The sequence below is a fragment of the Toxorhynchites rutilus genome, chromosome 3 (assembly GCF_029784135.1).
Source record: "Toxorhynchites rutilus septentrionalis strain SRP chromosome 3, ASM2978413v1, whole genome shotgun sequence".
NCBI lineage: Eukaryota > Metazoa > Arthropoda > Insecta > Diptera > Culicidae > Toxorhynchites > Toxorhynchites rutilus.
Window position 1 is genome coordinate 248,509,569 of NC_073746.1, and position 24,067 is coordinate 248,533,635.

The 24,067-nt window shown below is 39.8% G+C and overlaps 1 protein-coding gene across 1 annotated transcript; it reads left to right on the forward strand.

Moving 5' to 3' along the window:
* The first annotated feature begins 76 nt into the window (after positions 1-76).
* LOC129778060 (uncharacterized) lies at positions 77-21,837 on the forward strand. Its single transcript, XM_055784710.1, has 4 exons — positions 77-508; positions 563-2,681; positions 10,531-11,940; positions 20,186-21,837. Exons 1-4 carry the CDS (start codon positions 389-391, stop codon positions 20,857-20,859), a joined length of 4,323 nt encoding a protein of 1,440 aa, XP_055640685.1. The 5' UTR covers positions 77-388; the 3' UTR covers positions 20,860-21,837.
* The last annotated feature ends 2,230 nt before the right edge of the window (positions 21,838-24,067 follow it).

Genomic DNA, 24,067 nt, shown 5'->3' on the forward strand with positions numbered 1-24,067 from the left:
ATAAAAATGATTTGTTTTTCGTCGAATATCCATCACTATCAAACTGAATTCGACCCTGACTTTGAAACCTGTCGAGCGTGTGTGCATTCAGCTAGGAGAAGAAGAAATAAATAAACAATAATAGAAGTTAATTGGATAGTATTCTTTACATTTTGTTCATTTTTATCGTGAAAAGTTGAAAAGGGCTGTATGTTAACGTGCGGCAATGTTTTTACGATAAATGGTTTCAGCGATGATGCAAATATTAGATGAACGAATGCCCCCGAAAACAATATTTGGGCTAACAATGAATACTGCTATAACTGCATAATGGGCTAAAGGGAATTGGCTGATTAAATTTGCTGAAGAAAAAAAAAAGATCCGGTGGAAAGAAAAAAAGAAGGAAGTAATGATGCGTTTAAAAGGAATCAAAACGTCGGCTATTCTCGAACAGGGCACGAAACGACAACGCCGGTCAGACACAAAGCAGGAATGTCCCAAGAAGAAAAAAGTTGATCTGTGGAAAAAGGTAAAACGTCAATTGCTAAAGAAAACGTTAGGTTTACTTCAATTCGCTTTTCAGATTATATCAGTTCTGAACAAGGCAGAATCGAAAAGGAACAGTGAAGATGACCGGTTGTTGTTGGGCCACAAAGCCTTGGTTAAACAAATACTCGAGCGAAGGAAGCGCCGAGTGGAGTACAAGAAACGAATGCTGGAGACAGAAGATAGTCCAGAAGAAATAGAAACAAAGGCATTAAAACTAGCGCAAGCAATAGCAAAATCGAACCATTTGATAGTTTATACTGGAGCTGGTATAAGTACGTCCGCAAAAATCCCGGATTACCGTGGAAGCCAAGGTATCTGGACAATGTTGTCACAGGGGAAGGATATAGGAGAATATGATTTGTCGTTAGCGGATCCAACATTCACCCATATGGCCCTTTTTGAGCTACGCCGGAGAGGTATTCTGAAACATATTGTGTCTCAAAACTGCGATGGCTTGCATTTAAGATCGGGTCTGCCAAGATTTTCCCTATCTGAGGTTCATGGCAATATGTATGTTGAAGTGTGCAAGAACTGCAAGCCTAATGTGGAGTACTGGCGATTGTTTGACACGACTCAGTTGACGTCTAGGTATCAGCACAAAACGAATAGACGGTGTCGTAATTGTGGAAAGTCATTGGTGGATACGATTGTTCATTTTGGCGAACGGGGACAACTCAAGTGGCCACTGAATTGGGCTGGAGTTACTCCACATACTGAAAAGACTGATGCTATTTTATGTTTAGGTTCTAGCTTGAAAGTTCTGCGCAAGTATAATTGGCTATGGGCCACAGACAGACCAATAAAGAAGCGTCCGAAAGTTTTCATAATAAATCTACAGTGGACACCAAAGGATAAGGTGTCGTCGATTAAAATCAACGGCAAGTGTGACGAAGTAATGAGACTGGTAATGAAGCATTTGAATATTGACGTTCCCGAGTATGATCGATTGAAGGATCCAATTTTTGCTCACGCTACTTTACTGCTGCCAGAGGAGCAACACACAGCTTCTCAACCAATGTTGAAGAAGGCATTGAAAGACGAAGCACTCGACGAAGGAACTTCCAACGGGTTACAACATCAAGAATGTAAACTTGAAGGAATCAATATTAAAAAAGAGAACTCGCAATCGCCGATCGTTCAAAAAGTTCCTTTGCTCTTAAGTCCACATCAGTTGTACATAAATAATCTGCTCATGAATCAACAGATCAATAATATTAATTTAGCATTGAACGCCACGCAGCTTAAGAACGAACTAGATAGGGCGCCTTTCACTCCGAGCCTGCCAACGAAACTGCCCGTTCCTCCTCTGGTACCTTGCTCTTCAAACGGATTCAGACCCATTAGCCCTCCATGCAGAGCAATGCTGTTCAGCCAGCCAAATCTGCGTTCACCTGCTCCCATGAACGTTATCAAAATTGATACCGCTTCTACTGTATTCGGAAATTTACGTCAAATGTTAAACTCAATGGATGAGCTTCAATCCACTAGTCCACAAATAGACGCGAGCAGTAGTCCTCCCACAAACAAGATACAGATACTCATGAAACCTGCCTTTCCATCGGTTGCAGAGGTACCGAAATTGATTCCCCTGAAGCCAATGGAAACAAGTAGTAATAAAGATTGCAGCAGAGAAACGAAGCCTGCACTAATTTGTGGAGAGGTCACATCGCCGCGAGATACGAAAAACGAAATGAAACATAAACCAACGACGGAAGAATATATCAATCCAACTGCGTCATCCATATTTGTCGATCCAGTGAAAGTGAGCGAAAGTTTGCCAGAATGCATTTTGCAGGAGGATTACAATGGGAAAGATCAACCGGTGTGTCTCAGCAGGGTGATCGAAAGACAACACAAAATTGATAGCACTGAAAACATTGATAGGGTGGGAAATGACACTAGATCAACCAACCAAATGCCTATTGATAGTCCTCTTGGATGCGAGAGAGATGAAGCGCCCTTGACCATAAAAAATAGGGAACCGAACGAAATGCGGCACAGTGATAAACACATCATTGGAAATGATAACAGTTTGCCATCAAAACTCATCGGCAACGAGAGTGGAAACGTTGAGAACAAATTGTCAAACAATTCCTCGAATAAGACGAACTCTCAGCACCTTCGGCCGTTGACGGAATCATTTGATTCCCTTGGTATGTATTTTTATTTAATTTGTGATTTCGTTAAAACATATTTGATATTCTTGATAATCAACCGGAAACTGCGCTGCTTTTTTATGACACTTTTAACCCGAAAACAATGCTCGAATTCACAAAAATTAATTGATTGATCGGAAAAAAAAATCACCAATAAGTCATTCACGATCTATCAGTCATCCTGCTAGCGACTAGATGACAGTGGCAGCGAGGCTTTCCGAATGACCTTTCTCCGGGTCGAGTGTTCAGTTCAGTTATCCAAATTGGAATTTTTGAAGACTTTTTTTTTGAAGAGGAATGAACTGAGAATGTCTGATAGTCTGAGAAAGCGTCTATAATTCTAAACATCATCATCATTACACCAATAAATTCGAACATGTTCCTAAATACACAAAAGCTCTCATCGAGCAAAAAAGATTTAAAAATCATTCACTTTTTGCTTACTTCGGATATTATTTTAGAATGCATCAATATTTTTAAAATAACTTTTTATTCGAAAGCTTTAGTGGCCCTAAAACGAACCGATGGGTTAACTTGGTTCTGCAATTGAATTCTCACGAGAACAATACACGAGATTTGTGTCCTTATTGTCAATGCATGTCGCAATGGCATCATGGCGTTGTTTCAGCTGATTTGTGTTTCAGTGATATGGAACGTCCAGTATCCAAAAGAACGTTGTAGCTCACTTGGCTTTTTCGCCCCACAATCGATCCAGAAACCCACTCGATTGCGTTGCGTCGGTGAACCTTTGTGTAGACCAGATCATCTGCTTCGAACTCTCGTTTGATGGTGTTGTGGCGTCTGTTGAACTGCTTCGTGTTCACTTCAGTTGGGCTTGGAATCTGTGGCTTGACAAGATATCCAGTCTCCCAGGGTTTCTTGTCCCATATCCAGGCTCCCAGGGTTTCGACGGAATCGGCCAAGACTCCAGATCGGTTTTCCTCGGGAATCTGGCGGCTTTTGCACAGGGAAATGTCTGCAATGTGGATCACTGCTTGTCTCCTTGACTATCATTTAAGATGTGACCGGCAAAGTAGAGATGGAGTCGTCGAGGATCGCTTTCACATCCGATTCGATTTGCACGTCAGCGATGATGTAGTCTTCATTCGGTCTACTGTTGAAATTCATCAGGCATGACAAGTGACAAAAACTTGCAGTCGGCACGAACTGGATGTCAAAGTTGTAGAGCAGCAGCGTGAGTGTCCAGCGTTGGAGGCGATATGCGGTGTAAACTGGAACCCAGCTTCCTTCTCGATTTGTTCGTAGTTCTGTTCAGCTAGCGTCAGCGACCTTGGAGCGTGTGCGATGGCCTAAATTGCGCCGTTCAGGAACCGATGCGAGGCTATCGGTCTTTTTGAGCAGGGCGTGATTCGGGTTTGAGGTACAGCTTTACTTGTGCTTCGGGGCAACGACAAAGGGAACTTTGAAAAACATCAGGAAATCTGGAATGGAGCTTCTCCACTAAGGGCTCGGACTTCTGCTGTATGGACTGGATCAGTGTATTGAACGGAACTGACCTGAGATCGAATTGATCGATCATCTCAATGCCGAAAACGTTGAGATCTAGGTTGCTTGAAATATAAACTCGGCCTAGCTTGGTGGTGCCACGGACAGTGATGTTTGCTTGGAGTTCACCGATTATACCAATCTCTTCTCCGGATGCACTGACAGCTACAAATTCCGTCTCTGGAGTTGATGGTTTGCCAATCGTTTCCCAGACTTGCTCGGGGATTATTGTGATATCTGACGCACAGTCTAGTTGCAACTGGACCGGAAAGCCGTTGAGATTCAACTTGACGAACTTCCATTTCATTGAGAGATGCCTGAGATGCCTTTGGACTTGACGGTGTCCTTTTTCCTTGGTTTGTCGACCGGTTTGGATGACTTCTGCTCAGCGAAGGAACCTTCCTTGTGACCCTTCTTATTACACTGCAATAACGGTTTTGATAGGGCACTCCTTGACGTGTGGGCCTCCACACAACTTTCGGGATCTTCTTCTTGCTAGCAGGCTTCGGATGATTAGCGATAGCATTGATGTACTTGTCGTTTACACCTTTCTCGATCATTTTGGTGTCTTGTTTGACGTTTATGATCCTATTGCATTCTTCCACCAGATTTTCAGTTCCCCTGTTCCATCACCGGCGGCGGGTTCGGATTCTTCTGCTTCCAGCTTGCCAATCAAGTGTGTCCGGATGTCCGCGTCCGCGACTCCAGTCTCCACTGGAGACCACAAACGAACCGGAGCGCTTCAAATTAATCGTTGGAGAGCATTGATAGCTGGAACGCTTCGCAGTGCTTGTTAACGGAAGCAGCATAGGAAGAATAATCATCAGCTTCGTTCTTCGTGTACTGGAGACACTGATAGCGAGCATTGACAAGTGAAGTTTGGCGTCCGAAAACTTTCTTCAATTTCGTGATGGTTTCTTCGAACTTGAATTTTGAGGGTGCTTTGGCAGGATGCTGTCCACGTAGCGTTCGTAGAACTGCTTTCAAATCTTGCGTAGAAACAGCCTCACTTTCGCGTTGTCGTCTTCCTTGAAAACGTCTTCGAAGCGAGCATACCACGATTTAAAAAATATGCCGCCGTCAGGGTCGTACCGGAACTCGTCGACTTCAGTTGCGAGTCCTTAATCTTTAAGGGGGTATTCTACGGCACGAATTTCGGACGTTTTTTCAAGCTCCAAAAAATGAAACAAAGAATATTTTTACTGTCCATTATATCATAATATGATTACCTTTCTTCGAACAATAAAAGAAAAACTAAACGGACAAAATAAAATTCATAAATAGAATAGTAACAAGCTGACGAAAAAAGAGGGTTCAAAAAAGTTTTGCCATGGCGTACAAATTCCAGCCCTTCTGGTTATCTTCTTCTTGAATGGCGTTAACGTTCCCTGTGAAACTTTTGCCGTCTCAACATATGCATTAATTAGCGTCATTTATTAATACTTAGTTGAGATTTGTTAAGCCGAATAACACGCCTTAAATGTATTCTGAGGGGTAAGCTCTAGAATACGCGTGACCACAGTGCAAAGTCGGTGGAAATTTCTTTGACGAAAAATTCCCCCGGCCAGAACGGGAATCGAACCCGAACACCCGACATGATAATGTGAAACGCTAACCAGTCGGCCACGGGTGCCCTTCTGGTTATGTGAAACAAAAAAAAAATCGAAGAGATTCTGATTAAGTAAAGATATCGCTATCGCATGAATCTCGGACAGGTCGAAAACATGTTTTTTTGGCAGAATTGTGGCCGTTCGATGAAAAAAATGCTGCTTAAAACTATTTTTATCAAGTTTCCAGATTAGTAAATAGTAAGGTTAAGAAATTTTAATTTTTGTTGGTTCATGCGATAGAGAGTTGCATACAGATTGTATTCATATGTTTTTCTTAAATGGCACTAACGTTCCTAGAGGAACTTCGCCGTCTCAACTAGTATTTTTTTTTTTTTATCTGTATTATAGTGACTTTCAACTCATTTGGCTGGTTCGTCACTTTTACTTCCATTTTTGGAAGAATGTCGGGAGTGAGAATTGAACTCGTGACCTTTAGCGTGAGAGGCATGGATGTTACCACTACGCCAGATCGCCTCCACGTCAACTAGTATTGCTTGCGTAATTTTTTATTAGTACTTAGTTGAGATTTCTATGCCAAATAACACGCCTTGAATGCATTCTGATTGGCAAGCTCTAGAATACGCGTGACCACATTGCAAGTCGGAGAAAATTTCTTTGGCGAAAAATCCCCCCGACCAGAACGGGAATCAAACCCGAACCCCTGGCTTGAAAATGTGTGACGCTAAACACTCGGCCACGGAAGCACAAGTATTCATATGTATTGGACATAAATCGGTTTAGTGGAACTTGAGATATCGTGTACGCCAGTTTGAAAAGAACTAGTTTCGAGAAAAACGAATTTGAAGTTAGTTGCTTAGTTAGTACCGCATCAATAAAATGGCTATAACCCGGTAAATAATGGGATTTCTAGTTCTTTCTATGTTCTTGAATATCTGGACTACAGAATTCTGTTTTGAAATACTATAATACCTCCTTATCTGCTGGGTAGCAATCAGTTCTGTGAGCAGTACAATCGCGTTACGAAAATCCTGGTCGGTCATCTTCGAGTTCGCTGTTGCTTGAAGTCTTCCTTATGGCGGGTTTACATTAGGGAGATCTATAGCTATAGATGGATTTATTCACGTGAAAATAGGTGTAAACGGGTGAGAATAAATATGATACACTTATTCGAGGTATATATAACTTGAATAAATTCAGCATATGTAAACGCTTGTGAATTTCTCACTGGTGAGAAATCACTAAAGTTGGATGCAGTTCTACTTCAGGTGAATAAATTCACCGAAAATATGAATATATTCATTATAGAAGTTCACGCTAGTGTAAACGGTTGATGCGATTTCTATAAATCTCATCATATTTCTTCACACGAATATATCACTAGTCTAAACCCGCCCTTAGAAACGTCTCCGAAAAGGGGAACTGAAGAAATATTTTATTCCTTCTAGTTTCTTCGGTGATCGATAGAAGAATAACGAATCATTTTCTTACAGCTATTATTTCTCAACAGGTCAAGGTTTACTTGAATATCATAATAATGTACTCTCGCTTCCCGGATTTGAACGCAATCAAACTATGTACTCTGATTCTATTTATATAAATACTGCTATAAGTTATATTTTAAACTAACGTTTAACTGAGGATAGTCACGGTACTATGGTTTCTTACTTCCAAAGTGATTGTCATACCACTTCGTTCGCCCGGGAAAGAGGTATTTTGGCTCAAATTCTTGCACCCCAAATATAACGATCTTATTTTCGAATTTCAAAAAGTGCACTTCAGTACAGATGGTGAAATGGTGTGATGCAAAAATACAGAAGCACTTTTCATCCGACGGCATGAAAATCCTCTACCGAATGAAATTGCATAACTGTGTGTGATATCTACCTTCCATTCTTCCTTTGTTTCGAGCAAAACAGCTGTGTCCGACATCAGCATTGAGAAAAACTGCTGTCTACTAGCTGGAGCGAGTTGGTGATTTGAACAATGATGATCATGGTTTTGATTGATAGAGGCTTTAAAATTTCTCAGTTCATTTTCATTTTCTTTCGTGAACAAGGCCAATATGGAAAACTAAACTAAACTACGGGCTTTGAGAAAGGTCATTTAGAACACCTCGTTTCTGTCTGGTCGCTAGCTGGATGACTGATAAATCGTTAAAACTGTGAAATCGCTAATAGCTTGTTTATACTTGATAATTTGAAACCAGGCGGAGCTTAGTTGGTTTAGTTTTAGTTTCTATTTCATAAAAATTTATCCTGTTTTCTAATATGACACCATTACCGAAAGACTTTAAAAGTTTAGGTAATGATTTCTTTGGTCTTAGGTATTGTCACACATACAAAATAAATTAAAATAAAGTAACACCAGATGAGCCACCCATGTTGAGTATAGCTGGTCTAGACTAAGGACTGGACACTGCTCGGTCTCACAAAGCTCCAACAGGGGACCTGTAAGAGTGTACGGGACGTCCTGAGTAACGTTCCGTCGATGGTTGGAACACGAAATTTATTTTTTGGTTCTAAAAATGAAGAAAACAAAATATTTATAGTCAGTGTTAAATTCAATGTAAAATCAAGTGTAACGTTTTTTTGTTAAATCTTGTTGTAGTTTCATCTCGTGGCATTATTAACGACCATTTCTATAGAGATGAACCAGCTCAGGAGGCTGAAAGTCTCAAAAATAAAAACTTAAAAAAATATTTATGTTATCATATGCACCAGGTTTTTTGATTTTCTTAAGAATGAAGACAACGATAGCTACATAACGCTTGCATTTAAGAAAATGGACAAATTTTACCAATTTTCCATGCGTTCACCTTAACACCTGGTGATGAGACCACTTGTGCATCGGCAATCATAGTAACCTATGAGTTTTCAAACAAAACTTGACAGCGCTATCAGTTGAACTTCGGAAGTCATGGCGAAAACAGTGAAGCAACTGCGCTCTATTGTTTTATGCGTACTGAGAGCTCCATCTCGTTGCGAAGAAAGTGGAAATCGTCTAGTACTTTATGTCTGTCTAATATGCCCGTTCCGGTATCTTTAATATCCTCACATTTCTGTAGAAGAATGAAAGCATTGAACAGAATACTGGTTCCGGTCGTTCGACGGTGCTATGCGATCGTAAATGCTAAAGCAGAAGACGGAGGTGGCAGAACGTCGCGGTTGGGCGACGACACGTATATAACGCTGGATGACAACGACAGGCAGGGAATCAGCTATCAGTAAATTACGACGTGAAGTATATCTCCCACACCAAGTTCTCAAAGAAGGTGCTTCTGTGGCTAACCATCAACGAAAATAAGAAGCCAGAGACGCTCTTCTTCCTTTCGGGACTTGCGGTGAACGATGAGATTTACACCACAAAGTGCCGGAAGTAGGATTGGGCGATCTGGAATCGATCTTTTTTTTCCATTCCGATTTCCGATTTTTTTGATCGAATTTTTTGTTTTAGATTTTTTCGATCCTAGAAAAATATCTTGTAGATTTGTTTTTCATTATACGTCGATTTTAATCTCACCAAATACCATGTCAATGTCAACACTTGGATCACTCCTTCTATGATTTACTTCCGTACCAATGCTCATAGAGACAGAACTAGCGGCAGCTACTGAGGGGAACTACTATAGCCAATGGCTAATAGGATCACTGAACTAGTTGACATGAATTCCATGCGAAAGGCTGTTCTTAGACTGGCGCCAAAATCAAGAATGCTTTTAATGTTTGAATAGGAATATGAATTTGTGTATTCCCTGTTTTAAGAAAAGACGATACTCCTACAGAATAAGCAGATGAATAGGAAAAAAAATTGATTTTTCAAAGATCGATTCGGCAAAGATTGATTCTTTGGTACCGATTTAATCAGTTGGTCGATCCCTACGCCGTTTGGAAAATCAGTTCGACAAGATCAATCTTTTAATAATGATCGCCCAATTCTAGCCGGAAGATGCCTCCTGCATCCAAAAATATCATCCGGACGAGGGTATGGTGTTTTGGCCGGACCTGCTCTCCGCTCATTACGCGAAGAAGACGCTGCACGTTCATGGGTCCAATCGCAGAACTGTTCATTGATTGATTTTCTAATCTACCCTTTAAAATTACCTTTTACTATAAAACTCCTAGTACTTCTACCAAAACTCGTCATTATAATATCAGATTATTTCAGACACAATTCTCGTTCAAGATTTTTCAACCACTTGCAAATAACATGTTTATCCGTTACATGGAATAAATCATTGATACAGAAAATATGATAGAATAAAGACAGCCCTAAACCGGACAATTCCTTTCTCGAGTTTTGCTCTCTTCAACACATTCGGTGATCCGTTTTTATTTATATAGATAGAAGATATAGGCGAATGAACTTCAAAGTTTAAAGGCTCTTAAAAACAAAGAAAGAAGAAGTAGATAGAAGAAGATATAGGAGTGCGTTTTCTCACACTATCAGCCCCCTCTCCTTCAGAGAGAGATATTGTCTATCTACCATAGGAACGTTTCGTGTCCCCTAGATTCTTCACATGCCGAATTCGTCTCCATTTGCTTGATTAGTTTTCGAGTTATGCAGAAATTTGTGTTTCATTTGTATGGCAGCTCCCTCTTAAAGAGGGGTGTGGAGTGTCTAACTACCGAAAAAAACATTTATTGCACCCTAAAACCTCCACATGCCAAATTTGGTTTCATTTGCTTGATTAATTCTCGAGTAATGCAGAAATTTGTGTTTCACTTGTATGACAAATTTATTAACACTCACATAACATTGTATATTTCCAGTACCTACACCGACACCACTTCCGCAGCCAGAATTTTGCCAACCACCGAACACGGTGAAAGTAGTACTAAGTCACAGTACAGTATTCAATCTGTATGAAAGTACCCCGAAGTTCATGGGCGGTTGCCCTCCTGCACTGGCGCTAATCAGTCCGACCAAACTTCAGCTGTCAGCAAACAACGCAATCGGCATACAACCCGTTATTGGTGGCATTCCGGCTAGAATACTCAGTGATAGCAATAGCAAGAATGTCAATCATCTGGATGGGAAACTTATTGGATCAAATCGAATCATCCTTAGTGGACAGCCTCCGATTCGGCCTCGAATGCTATTACCACAGAGAGCGTCAAATTTCCATCTGCAAAACACAAACCCAGAACATCCAACCAATCAGACATTGAATCATGTCGAACGGCAAGTTAAAGCTGACAATATTAATCCAAATGATGTTGCTCCAATAGTGTCCCAGACGGTTAAACCAATCATCTCTCCGCCAATTTCCAACGGGGTGCTTACACGACCACCATTGATTATGAATGGACCCATTCCACCTCAGCTGATGATAGGTGGTATTCCAACGATAGTAACCTCTAATTTATGTGGTCCTAATGTACCGAAAGCCGTACAAGTGAATCCAGCTCAAAGGTTCCCAATAGCGTATGTCCTGAACAGTGGAATTCCAAATCAGACTGGAAACATTGTTCTGCTGACGTCGCCACCAAGACCTGTAACTCAAGCAAAAGTTCTTGCTAACAGTGTGGTTTCTCTTCCAACGGGTAAGCTAACCGCAAATCACCCTATTCCTCATTGGACCCTATCAACTCCGAATTCGGAACCAACGAAAAAATCTGAAGCAAAAACAAATGACGAAATATCACCACCAGTGCACAGAGCAATTCCCCCCAACAAACTGGGGAATGAAAATGTTCCCTTAATAACGGAGCCCGAGGAATCGGATAAAAATCCAAATAACGAGTCGGCACAGATAAACAATACCGACACAAGTGCAGACAAGACATCGCCGATCCATCCAACTGAAGGAGGTCGTCAGCGTAGTTTTCGCATCCGCAAAAAGACCGATTTTTTAAACATTAAGCACCCCGAGAAAAAGCGAACACGTAAAGAACCGAAGGAAACTATCGAAACGACGCCAGAAAAAAGCGACACAATGCGGGACAGCAGAGCAGAGACACCCAGTAAACATGAAGAGAAGGAAGAAGGGAACGAGATGAGACATGTTCTAAACAACCCCATCATACAAACATTTCTTATATCGCCGAATAATGTTCATGGGCTGAGGACGTCACCGACAGTGTCGCCAGTGTCTAATGTGCCGTTTAAAAGCATACTAACCTTCAGTCCACCGGGAAGTTACATCCAACAATACGTCACCCCAGGACAAAGCGTTGATGGTAAATGATTTTTTTTTCAACAAACTTTCTATTGATTGTTAGCTGACCCGGCGAACTTTGTCCCACCCAAAATTGATTTTTTGATATGAATACTTTCTAACATTCATGGGTTCAATCCAATGTACTGGAAAAAAGGTAATGAAGATGGTAGAGTTTTGAGCGACATAGCATGCGCTGCCATAACTATTTCTCAAACAGTGACGTCACTCGTTGTGTTTATCCTTGATTGCCCACCGCATCCATGTGAAAATGCTATTTTCAGGAAGTAATTTATCAATTAAAAAAATATTTTTTTAGAGTACCCGCTGAATATGAGGCTAATGTGATAGCCTGCAGTGAATACTTGTGAAATCAAGTCGAAAAAGACGGATAAATGTGATATTTCCATGTGCCATTTTCACTCCCCCACTTTCATGAAACAAACGAAGCTTTATTATTTTAACGCTATGTTGATGATTCGAAGGCTCTCAGTGTCGGTGTTTATGATGTGAGAGAATAACCGCCAAACAGTTGAATGATTTCATTAGAATTTTGGCTCAAATTATCATGCAACCGTGAGTACTTTTAATTTTGTTTTGTTTCAGCCATATAAATTCCATATTGAATGCAAATAATAAGGTCACACTATTTTGCTTGCCAATACAGATATACTGCGCCTACTGCTCCACCTCTATATGTACCTCATTGGGTTCAATCGTAGAAGTCTTCCCGTCACTAGTAGGGTAGACAAGAGCAATATGGCAACACGGTGGTAAATTATGCGACATGTTAATATCTCATGATTAGAAACACTTTCGATCGATGTACATTAGGGTGCCAACGAATATATGGAAAAAAATCGACCCTAAAATTTCAAAAAGTTACCCTGTAGAAAATGTTCACCACCTCGAAAAAACATCCTATGCAAAATATCAGCTCAATCGGACTTAAGGAAGAGTGGTGCAAAGCGGTCAATGTTTGAGTTTTTTGAAAATCGAAAAATCACCCAAGGAAATCGGGGTTTTCGAAAAAAAAATTTGATGCCAAATGTCTTAATATTGCACGAAACGTCGAAATCTAGTGTCATCTCGAAAAAAAAATGTCAAAAATATACACTCTGAGACTTGCTTTTTTTCGGAATACGAGACGAAACGTATGGTTTTAAGTGCCAATAAAAATAGTTATCTCAATTTTTCATTCGGAACTTGTTGCGAAAGGTTGATTTGCACGATAATATACCCAATGCAAAATATTACTCATTCGAATTTCATTTATTAGTGTTGCAGACGTTAAGTTTTTTGAAAAAAAAAAAATGATGCAAAATGTCTTAGAATTGCATGACACATCGAGATTTACAGTTATCTTTGAAAAAAATGTCAAAAATCCGCTTTTCAGACGAAAAACGATCAAGTGTCAAAAAAAAATATATTTTTTGACAATTTTTTTTTTCGATATAACATTAAATCTCGACGAGTAATGCAATTTTAAGACATTCGGCATCATCATTTTTTTTAAACTCCGATTTTCGATGATATTTCGTTTTTTTTCAAGAAAAACTAAAATTTTAACGTCTGCGACAATAATAAATAATGTTTGAATCGTGCAAATCAACATTTCGCAGTGAGGAGGCGATCTGGCGTAGTGGTAACATCCATACCTCTCACGCAGAGATCACGAGTTCAATTCTTACTCCCGACATTCTTCTAAAAATGGAAGTTAAAGTGACGAACCATCCGAAATGTGTTGAAAATCACTATAATAGTGAAAAAAAAAACAATCCGCAGCAAGTTCCGAATGAAAAATCGAAATAACTATTTTTATTGGTACCCAAAACCATACGTTTCGTCTCGTATTTCGAAAAAAAATTCGAGGGGTTGTATCACGACCGCTTAGGACGTCGGTCTACACACTCTTTTTTTTGGAATTTGTTGGTTCATCATTTCGGATATTATTTGCGAATACGTCGCATAAATCATAAATAATTCTTTAGTAAATAGTTCCGGGGACCTTTAAAAGGTTTAATGGCTTGCGTGGTTTTGTAGAATTACTTCGAGAAGTAACGATTCTTTCTTGCCTTTGCGAGTACAATACACTAATTGGTCATGTCGCAATTTGTTTCTTTGTATCAAGACACCCATTGCACTGGGTATTTAATGAGAGAGGCATCTTCCGTGCATCACCATTCAATAAGCATCAAACACGCGTCTAACAGATGTACACAGTTGCAGCGATAAACTTCAAGTGAAATATTCGCTAGTGTTCACAGCTCGAGGGGAAACATAAAACACAAAACAAGCAGAATAAGTCGCCTTTGTTGTTTCGGGCACGGAAAGATTCTAAGAATTTTGCAATACTTATACGCTAGCGACAGCTTACTTACTATGCAACGGTGGAATTTACTTCGCAAACATTTTCTTTTCGCTATCCCCCTTCGTTGTTTCTATTCTTCTTCTTCTTCTTATCCTTTATTTACAGAGACTTTAAATCCAACGATTCAATCGTCTCCGACTGTTTCTATTCTAGCGCCTGTATAAGTTTCTCGTTATTGACAGCTCTGTTCAGGGGAAGCACACAAATGGACAGAACAAATGTATGGGGAAATGGGAATGCTTCCAATTTTCATCAATTTAAACCATATACATACTATGGGATTGTAATTTATAGCATATCAAACAAATCTTAGAATGTTTCCGATTCGATTGGTATGCAAATCGTTAAAATCCGTTCGCAGCAAAAAAATGGTTATTAACGTTAACCTTATTTCATAAAAACGTGACCTGTTTTCTAATTTGGCACCCTTAATGTAAGACGTAGTCCTATGTCAAAAACCTAATTCTAAAAGTGTCGATTGTTGACAAAAATTTTTTTCGAGATTTTCAAAAAACTTTAACCGCTTTGCGTCACTCTCCCTTAAGTCCGATTGAGTTGATATTTGGCACAGGGCGTTTTTCGAGGTGGTGAACATTTTTTTTGGGTAACTTTTTGAAATTAGAGATGACCATTTTCATTGGCAGCCTAATGTATGAATATGCTTTAAAAAAGATGTCTTACTGGTGGAATGTTGTATTTCTGCCTGTGAATCGTAGAATTTTCCAACTGTAACACGATTGAATCCTTGTGCCCTGGCGGCGGATGTTGCTTCTGGTGTCCGAAGTAAGAGTTGTGGGTGGCGCTTTCGAAAAGGGTGAGAAATACTAGAAAATTTCTTTCGGCTTCCGGGTTTCTCTCGTTGTAACCCCGTAGAACCGTTATTCCATACAGAGAATATTATCTACAAGGTCGTTCTCTGGCTCCGTAGTGAAAACACAACCAAATGATCTGAGCAGTTGGGGCTGTAAGAGTTCTGCACAACGTAAATCACGTTTAAGTGTTTCTCGCGGGACACAATACACTTAGACTGCATGTCGCACTGACGTACCATTCTTCATTACTTCGATGGCCGCGTTTAAGCTGGTCTGTGACCAATTACGATCGGATGTTCTGGTATTATTCCGCACCATGATTCCACATCTAGTTATTTCCAACTATGCTTACAAATGTTGACAGCTGTATTTACAGGTTATGTTGAAAAAATACCTGGTCGTACTGCCACAAGCAGGTATGCTCTTCCTACCCCGTACATTTACGCGCAATAAAAATGAACTGATCTTTTACATGAAATAGTTCAGAAATAATAAGGTAAATGTTTTTGGTTTGTCCAGCCGAAAATATGATCATGGTTTGTCCACTTCTTTGAATGCTCTAATTCAGCGCACCCGTGTCAAATCAGGCATTCGAATGTTTCAATACATATAAATAAAACTGTCTTTACAATAATTTACAAGAGTTTTATAGTATATTTTTACGGATTCGCATGTTTTCAAGAATTATAAAATCAACTTTATATTGGTGTCAATGCGCCCCTCATTTGAGCGAACTTTTATCAATCACCAGATGATTATTTGGCACGTATTCAGACATTTTCTGGATTATAACACTTACAAATATTGTAAACATAATGCTGGCACTGCATTTGTATCAGATTTACATAGCTAAACCATGTAATTAACGCATTTCGATTACCTCCATTCTGATCATGAGTTGTCCGATTCACTAATGTTGTTTTGTCCACATGATTTCTATGGCGCTTGGCACGCTGCGGTTTGTTTATGGTGCCCTTTGCGCATAGCAGAAATAAAGTACAGAACTTATTTTGTTGACTGCTTCTTTTATATACTTGTGTACGTAGAACTTCTTTTCAATTAATTCAAGTCGCTTGTTTACAACTTCGAATATTATTTTAGAATGCTGCGAAAATTTCGCAATTAGTGAACCAACCAGCACCAAACAATCGTTCAACGTATCATGAATACAGAGCCATATATCGGTGACTTGAATCGACTAAATCAATAAACACTTCTCAACATTTTGCGCTATTCTCAAAAAAAAAAACGCTTTCTGTTAATATTACCGGCCTCGAGAAAAAATTGCTTTACTTTCTCATGCTCGAGATAAGCGCAGCTGTCATCCTCAGTGGAGAAAGTTTTACTACTGTCAAGAGAAACCAATCACATACGAAATTCCAGAACATTTATTTTCTTGGTGACTAAATAGACGAAATAAACTCTTTCTGTTAATATTAACAACCTCGAACAGAGTTTGCTTCATTATGATCAAGATTAGCAGATCTCATCCTTGTTGAAGGCAGTTTAGCGATTGGCACGGGAACCCAAATAACTCATAACATATCATTATTCATACCCTAGCGCAAATATACCCCCTCCGCTATCTCCTCTTCTTGTTTATATTATCGCAGTTGCATAATTTGCGCCGCCAAACCATCGTTAATCATAGCATCTAAAAATTGTTGCATCGCAACAAGGCCAATGCACTCAGAAGCAGATGGGGTTTTAACAGAGCGAAGATGTGCTATTTGTGCTTACGGGTTTTGAACAAGAGGTTGCTAAGAGGTCATCTTTTTGTAGCCAGCATAAAAAGTTATGAACATAGAAAACGTAACTTAAAATCAAAAATAGAATGCTTCGTGCGATCCTGCTGCAGTATTTTAATTGCAAATCGCAAAATAATGCTTCCGGATGGTTATCCAAATATCTAAGAACTATCCAACGGAATCATTGGCTAGAGGCCATCGCAAATTCGGAAATTTGCATCAATATTGACTCCAAACAATAAACAATGCGTGAGCCCTAGTTTTATGTTGCCTACGGTCAATTCGTATTGGTTGAGATAGGGTTGCCAGGGCTCTGGTTAAGAAGCACGCACGTATGCACACAAAACCATGCATCAATGGATTGAAACGACAACATATACATCTCTTCGTTTTGCGCTCTTCTCAACAGAAGCCCTTCCTGTTAATATTGCCGGTTTCGATTAGCGTAGCTGTCATCCTTGGCGGAGAGAGTTTTGCTACTGGAATGCGAAAACAAATCATACACTAAATTCCATAATAATTATTTTCTTGGTGAGCCGACAATATCCTAGCTTGATGGTTCCCAAAACAATTGTGTAGCTCAGAACCAAAATGTAATGGCGTCAGTTTGATGTAATGATTGCAATGCCAGAAACATCAGCGAGTGAACAATTTGTCGCGTTCACAGCTCAAACCGAAACAGACAGTGATGACACAAAAAATAGAACAACAAGCGATGTTCACGACATCAAGTATAGAACGGGACTGAAAGTTTACCTCAGCAGAGATTTAATATTTATACTCTAGCATATATTCCCATTCGTTGCTCGTTATTGACGGCACGAGTCGAGGAGCCCACAAATGAGCAGAACAAATGTATGGGAAAATGGAAATGCTTATAGTTTTCATCAATTTAAACCATTCACACACCAGGGGATTGTGATGTGAATTTCCGATTCGTTTGGTATGTAAATTATCAGAATTCTTTCGTAGTAAAAATAGCTATAACCGTTGACTTTATTTCATAAAAACGTGACCTGTTCTCTGATTTGGCACCCTTAATGGAAGACATAGTCCTACGTAAAAAAAACAAAACAAATGAATTCGCGTATTTCCATTGAATAGAGTTATTAGAACATTACAAGTTCAGAAATGAAACAACTTACGAGCAAAAACGACAACCTGAATCACTCATATCGTAGCAAAGAACGTGATACCACATCGCACAGTTCTGGCAAATCCACCACCCTCGGCTATTGCCGGTGTCCGAGGAACAAAGTTCACACAAATCGCATAGAAAGTCTTCCGAGATTACAGACTCTTCCATAATTTTCGGTTTCTTTTTGAAAACCCGCTTTCCGCTTAACAAAACAAAGGAATAATTTGGTGGCATTTCGAAGGGCGAATCAGGATTTGAATTGTTGTGAGCTGAAACATCAATAGATTTCGACATTGTATGCCCAGACTGACCAGGTTTTGAGATTATGCTGAGATGGATTCACAGGAGCAAGCTTGTCCTCCAGTGGCGATGTTCACGATGACGGTGTTCTTCATGAAGCCCAACAGCGCGTCCTGGATTGTATTGCAAAGTACATCAGCGGCGTTAGTGTAATAGGCCTGCAAAGGGGCCATGAACGCTACATCGAGTGGCTGAGTGGCCTTGGCTTTTTCTGTCACAGCCAAATTTTTGTGTGCAACAAATACCCGCCCAACAGCACTGGATCTTCTGCCGTTGGATGGACATTCTGCAAAAAATGATCGAATAGATCTGTCATATACCCTGATGGCTTACACGCAAATCCGGTCCCAGAAAAAGCTCTGTTTTTCATAGATTTGAAGAATAGGATAAGGGGACCAGCAGCAGACATACACATAACGCTACTCATCCCCTTCCTGCAAAGCTGATACTGCACATTTGCTTTTTGCCTTTCGCTGCAGCAATTTTTTTGTTGGGTACTTAAAAGCGGTATGAATGTCCAAAAATCTATATAAAAACAATTTTATAAAATGCACTTACCGTTGATACGTTGATCAACATTTCGGAGATATACGAGCAAATATACGAGAGGCTTGAAATAGTCTCCAACAAGTCAAAAAAAAACTTGAACGTAGGCTTGTTGAACTCCCTGGCTCTTTTTGCTGAGGTAGCCTCGGGATTACCGAACGTATGTTTCGTATTTCGGTCTAGAAATCCTTTTATCCAGTCCCAACCAGCATCTTCTTCGTCTTATTGAACCGATGTTGAATGTAGTGTTTTTTCGGCCAACACCAGAGATGTATCCAATGAACGTTGAGCGAGGGATACCATAAACCCTTGCAGCCTTCTTCTTAGACATTCCACCGTCAATAGCACTTGGCGTTTTTCAGTTGTTCTTCGATTCAGCTCGGCCGTTTCGTTTTACGAACATACACACGGGGCCTCTACAAAACATAAAGATGAAAAGTAATTAAACTTCAGACACATTTCGCGCAGAAGCATAAAATCAGTGTCGGTTTTACTCTGAATCGATAAGCAACAAAACCACCTCTTTAGAGTCCATCCTTGAAGCTGACGATCGTAGAATTTGTGTTTCTAGTAAAACACGTCCGTTGTTGCTCACGTTTGCTACTATTCTGAAACCAACACGAAGATGCTCGTCCCTTCTTGCAGTCACTTTCTCATTTGTTCCACCGACCGAGACAATGTTATTTATTTTCATATCTCTTCTACATTACCTTTTCGCAGAATACACTGAATAATAATCGGATATGAGTTAGGCTCACAAAAAGTAGTGAGTTTCACAAAATATCTCGACAAAAAACGCTTAAATTCCACTACCGAAATTTTACACGGACTATTTCCTATTTGCTGACCGGTTCTGTTTTTTCGTTTGTTTTGACAGCAACGTGACTTCGGCAGCTATAAGTGGGCTTGGGACGCAAGAAATAACAAGTGTGTATAGAGGGCATCGGAAAAATTGTCAAAAATAGCTTTTAACTGGAAAAATAAGAGGGTGTCGATCTTTTCTAAGTTGCCTGGAAAATTGTCATGTTTGGTTGAAATGTGTGTTTCATTTGTATGTAACATGTCGAATCGCATAGAATCATTTCTTGGCCCCTAAAACCTCCACATGCTAAATTTGGTCCCATTTGTTTGATTAGTTCTCGAGTTATGCAGAAATTTGGGTTTCATTCGTATGGGAGGAATGGGAGGGGTCTCGAACCACCATATGAACTATCCTGGCCCCAAAAAACCCTAAATACAAATATTCACACCGATCGGTTCAGTTATTTCCGAATCCATAAGGACAGACAGACAGAAACCCCTTTTTATATAGATGGATAGATAGATATTGACCATATTTTCCTGATTTATAGCTAACGCCGCAGAGGAGAAGATGAAGCGCATCCTCAGCTACTGCAACATGTTTCAGGCGCCACTGGCGGCCACTGGTGGCCTGCCTCGTTGGAACGATGTGAACTACGCGTACTCGGGACTGCACAGCATAATCCATCCACCGCCGCCGAACGCGAATCTGTGGGGAGCTGGCGGATCACCGGTAAAGCACGAAATAAAAGTCGAGTGTAAGTTTTGCTTCGAGAACTATCGCCTGTATAGCTGCCAGTTCTACGTACCCCAGTCGGCAGAATTTTCGGTCAAATCGAGTCGTCGGGGTCGGCTGGTGGTGTGTGAATGTTGCGACTTCTCCGAGGAAGAAGATGAAACAGACGACAGGAAGGAGGATGTTAAACCGAAAGTGGACGAGTGTGAGTTCAAAGAGGAAAGTGGCCCTCTGCCGTCGACTTCCAAAGAGGAGATCAAAACCGAAATAAATTTGGATAACGACGAAGATAAAACAACAGAAAAGATAGAAAATAGACAGATGGATGGAAACTTAGATCAACAGAAGCCACAGAACGTCGTAAATGATTTATGCTCGCCAAATAAGGATAACACAAGCAATAGACCCGTCAAAAAGTCCCGTGTGAAACCGGGTTGGTATGGGAAGGGATACGGTAAGCTAAGGAAAAAGAAGAAGCGATTTTGTTGAAAGTAACCGGAATTATTGGTTTCTAATTTCATTCTGCATTTCAATTTCGTATCCTAGGCATTTTGTTTGCTAAGTTTGATCATTTCTTCATTGAATGGTTTTATGGTATAATAGTGAGGACAAGTCGTTCAAAACGATCCCACAATCCCACCAGTGCAGTCATTTTTTTCAGTACATTGATTTAAATATTTGCTGTTAGGCTGAGGACAAGATATTTTAGTATATAATTGCGTCGCATTTGCTCTCCTCCCACCTGATAGCCTCACTCAAACTTGAGAGTATTACTTTCTTCATTAAATGCGGAACAATTAAAATGGTGTTCCGAAAGTGTAAACAACTGTGGCCCTTCTAAAATTTTACAGAAATAAATCAGATCTCATTAGATCTTTACTAGATCTACAACTTTATGCATATGTAACTATTAGAAAGATGTATAATTTTGATCCAAACCACTAGAACGTACTATTTCATATATTATCAGCTTGTCCGGTTGTTTCTACGTTTCGACGACTTTCGCTTACCGATATTAAACAACGTAATACGTAACGTGATAAACGAAGAAAAAAAGTTTATTCTAAGATGTGTTCAAAAACCTCCAGGAACGAAATTCAAACTCGAGGTATTTGCTGGTGAGAATTGTTTGGAACAAAGAGTATTTAGAGTGTGTGTACAGTAAAGTTAGTAATTAGATATGTAGCAAAGTAACGGTTCGCATTTTGCTTACGTGTACTTCGGCCAGCGACGTTTTAATGAGTAAAGCATGTGAAAAATACAGTTGTCTAAATAGAAAAATATCCGAAAGAATCCGCGATAAATTACTTTAAGAATCATTCAAGGTTGTGTAAGCTAGAAGTGGCGGCATTAAACAGTTGGAGTAGCACTTCAAACGGTTCCCGGAATAAAACGCTGCCGAAAACGACTGGAACAGAAACGACCACTCAGAAAAAGTAGGCTAGAAATATTGTGGCGCGGTATTGTATTTCAGAATAAAAATTAACCGGGCAAACGTAATGCCCCGGCCAGATAAAAAGATCGTATCTTATGTTTCAAACTAACCGGACAATCAGTGACTCGGATCGCGTCATCTTGGCGGCTTGGGACGCCTCGATAAATGGGGACTTCGTCCTCATTACATTGTCCTCACAATAAATTTCGAAAAACGAAAACGAGAGAATAAATTTATAATAGAAATGTGAGGCATTCATGGACATGATGTTTTTCCCTGAGACGAGACATGATAATAGGGGGCCGATTCCGGACCACTTTTTCAGTCAAACTCGGACCACTTGCAACTCGGCTCCTGATTGGTTGATGAAGAAAATGATTGACAAAGATAAATATACAAAATGGGATTTTCTTACATTTATCGTCGAAATTACTTTTTAACAAGGCAAGGCTTAATTGCTAAGATCTGAAAGAAGATTTTTACTTGATGATGTATCGTTCATTTCGTTTTCATCGTGAAGTGCATACGGTAAGGCTCATAATCTCTTGATGAATCAAATGAGCTATAAATTTAATACATTTATTTGAACATATCTTACTCCTACTATCAAAATTACTATTTCTTGTTTTCTTTATCTCTCCACATTTTTTTTTGCATACCAAAATAACTGGAAAATACTAATTGTTTAAAATATGTGACATTCGATTGAATCATTAATACAAAAAAAAATGGTACAGCTCAGAAAATACATGATGCGAAGAACATATGTTTCTCTCATGGGAAAAAAATCTTCCAAAATTTTATAACATTTGGCAACCACTCGTTCGAGAACTCGCGAGCTGATCGGACAAGTTTGAGAATCGATCCGATAACGATGTTTTTTTTTCACGCAGATTTATATTGTGCTTTTTTTCATCAGCGCTTGCGAGTGAAGCGAGCTTAATAAAAAGTGGTGCACGATCGAGACGCCGAGGATCCAGTTCAGATCAACACACATTCATCACACGCTACACAGTAGCGGCAAGTAGAAGTTTATTTTTCTATTGTTCCATTTATCATTCCTTCAACCTCCTGTGTACGATTTACACCATTGTCCAACATTGTATCTACCAAATCGGCAAGCGTTGGCATTAGGGGTGTACATTTTTCTAACATTACCGTTGAACTTTTGTTGAAACTTTTTTTCATTTTTGAATTTTATACAATAAAAAATTGAAATAAATATAATTTATATATACCTTGAATACAAATATAATTTATTTACTCATTTATTTTTTTCTATTTTTTTATTATTATTCTATACTGTTCACATCGAACAGGTGACTAATTTATTATTATGGCTGAGGGCGGGGAGGATCCCCCATCCACGTCATTGAATGTTTCTGATGCTGACCCACCTCCTGAAGAGCAGGAGAATGAAGCAGACGTTGAGGAGGAAAATTCTGTGTATGAAGTAGAAAGTTCTGAAGATGAGGAAATTGATGAAAAACATGATTTTCGTCTAAAGGAATACCCGGAGGGATCCAAAGGTCCATTCATTGTATACTTTAGACGAAAATCAAAACCTCTTAATGTCATTCGCATCTCAAAAGAACTAACGCAGAAATTTTTCCAAAGTTACTGAAATTACTCGGATGGGGCCAGACAAATTACGAGTTGTCGTCTCTTGCAGGACCCAAGCGAATGCAATAACGCGCTGTGATCTCTTTGCGATTGAGTATCGCGTATACGTACCCTGTTGCAACGTTGAAATAGACGGTCTAATAAACGAAAAGGGTTTGACTCGAAAAGGGATACTCGATGGTGTCGGTCGCTTCAAGAACTCCTCACTTAAAAGTGTGAAGATTCTTGAATGCGATCGACTGAAGTCTGTGTCACTTGAAAATGACAAACGAGTTCTCAATCGGACAAACTCTTTTCGTGTGACATTTGAGGGTTCCGCTCTTCCAAACTACGTTGCAATAGGTGCACTTCGTTTACCTGTTCGGTTGTTTGTACCCCGGGTAATGAAATGCAACAAATGTATGCAACTCGGTCACACGGCCGCCTATTGTTGCAATAAACAACGTTGCGCAGATTGTGGAGAGATTCATGATGGGACTTCTTGCGCAAAAGAGCGCAAGTGTCTTCATTGCGACGAGGCTCCACATGATCTTTCTCAATGCCCGGTGTACATACAACGAGGGGAAAAACTCAAGTGTTCCTTAAAGGAACGTTCCAAGCGGACTTATTCAGAAATGCTTAAGAGTTCCGCTTCAACGA

Coding starts and splice junctions, on each gene's coding strand:
- LOC129778060 (XM_055784710.1), top strand. CDS start 389: ATGATGCGTTTAAAAGGAATCAAAACGTCGGCTATTCTCGAACAGGGC. Junction 509..562: donor AAGTTGATCTGTGGAAAAAG/GTAAAACGTCAA, acceptor TTCGCTTTTCAG/ATTATATCAGTTCTGAACAA. Junction 11,941..20,185: donor CCCAGGACAAAGCGTTGATG/GTAAATGATTTT, acceptor CCTGATTTATAG/CTAACGCCGCAGAGGAGAAG.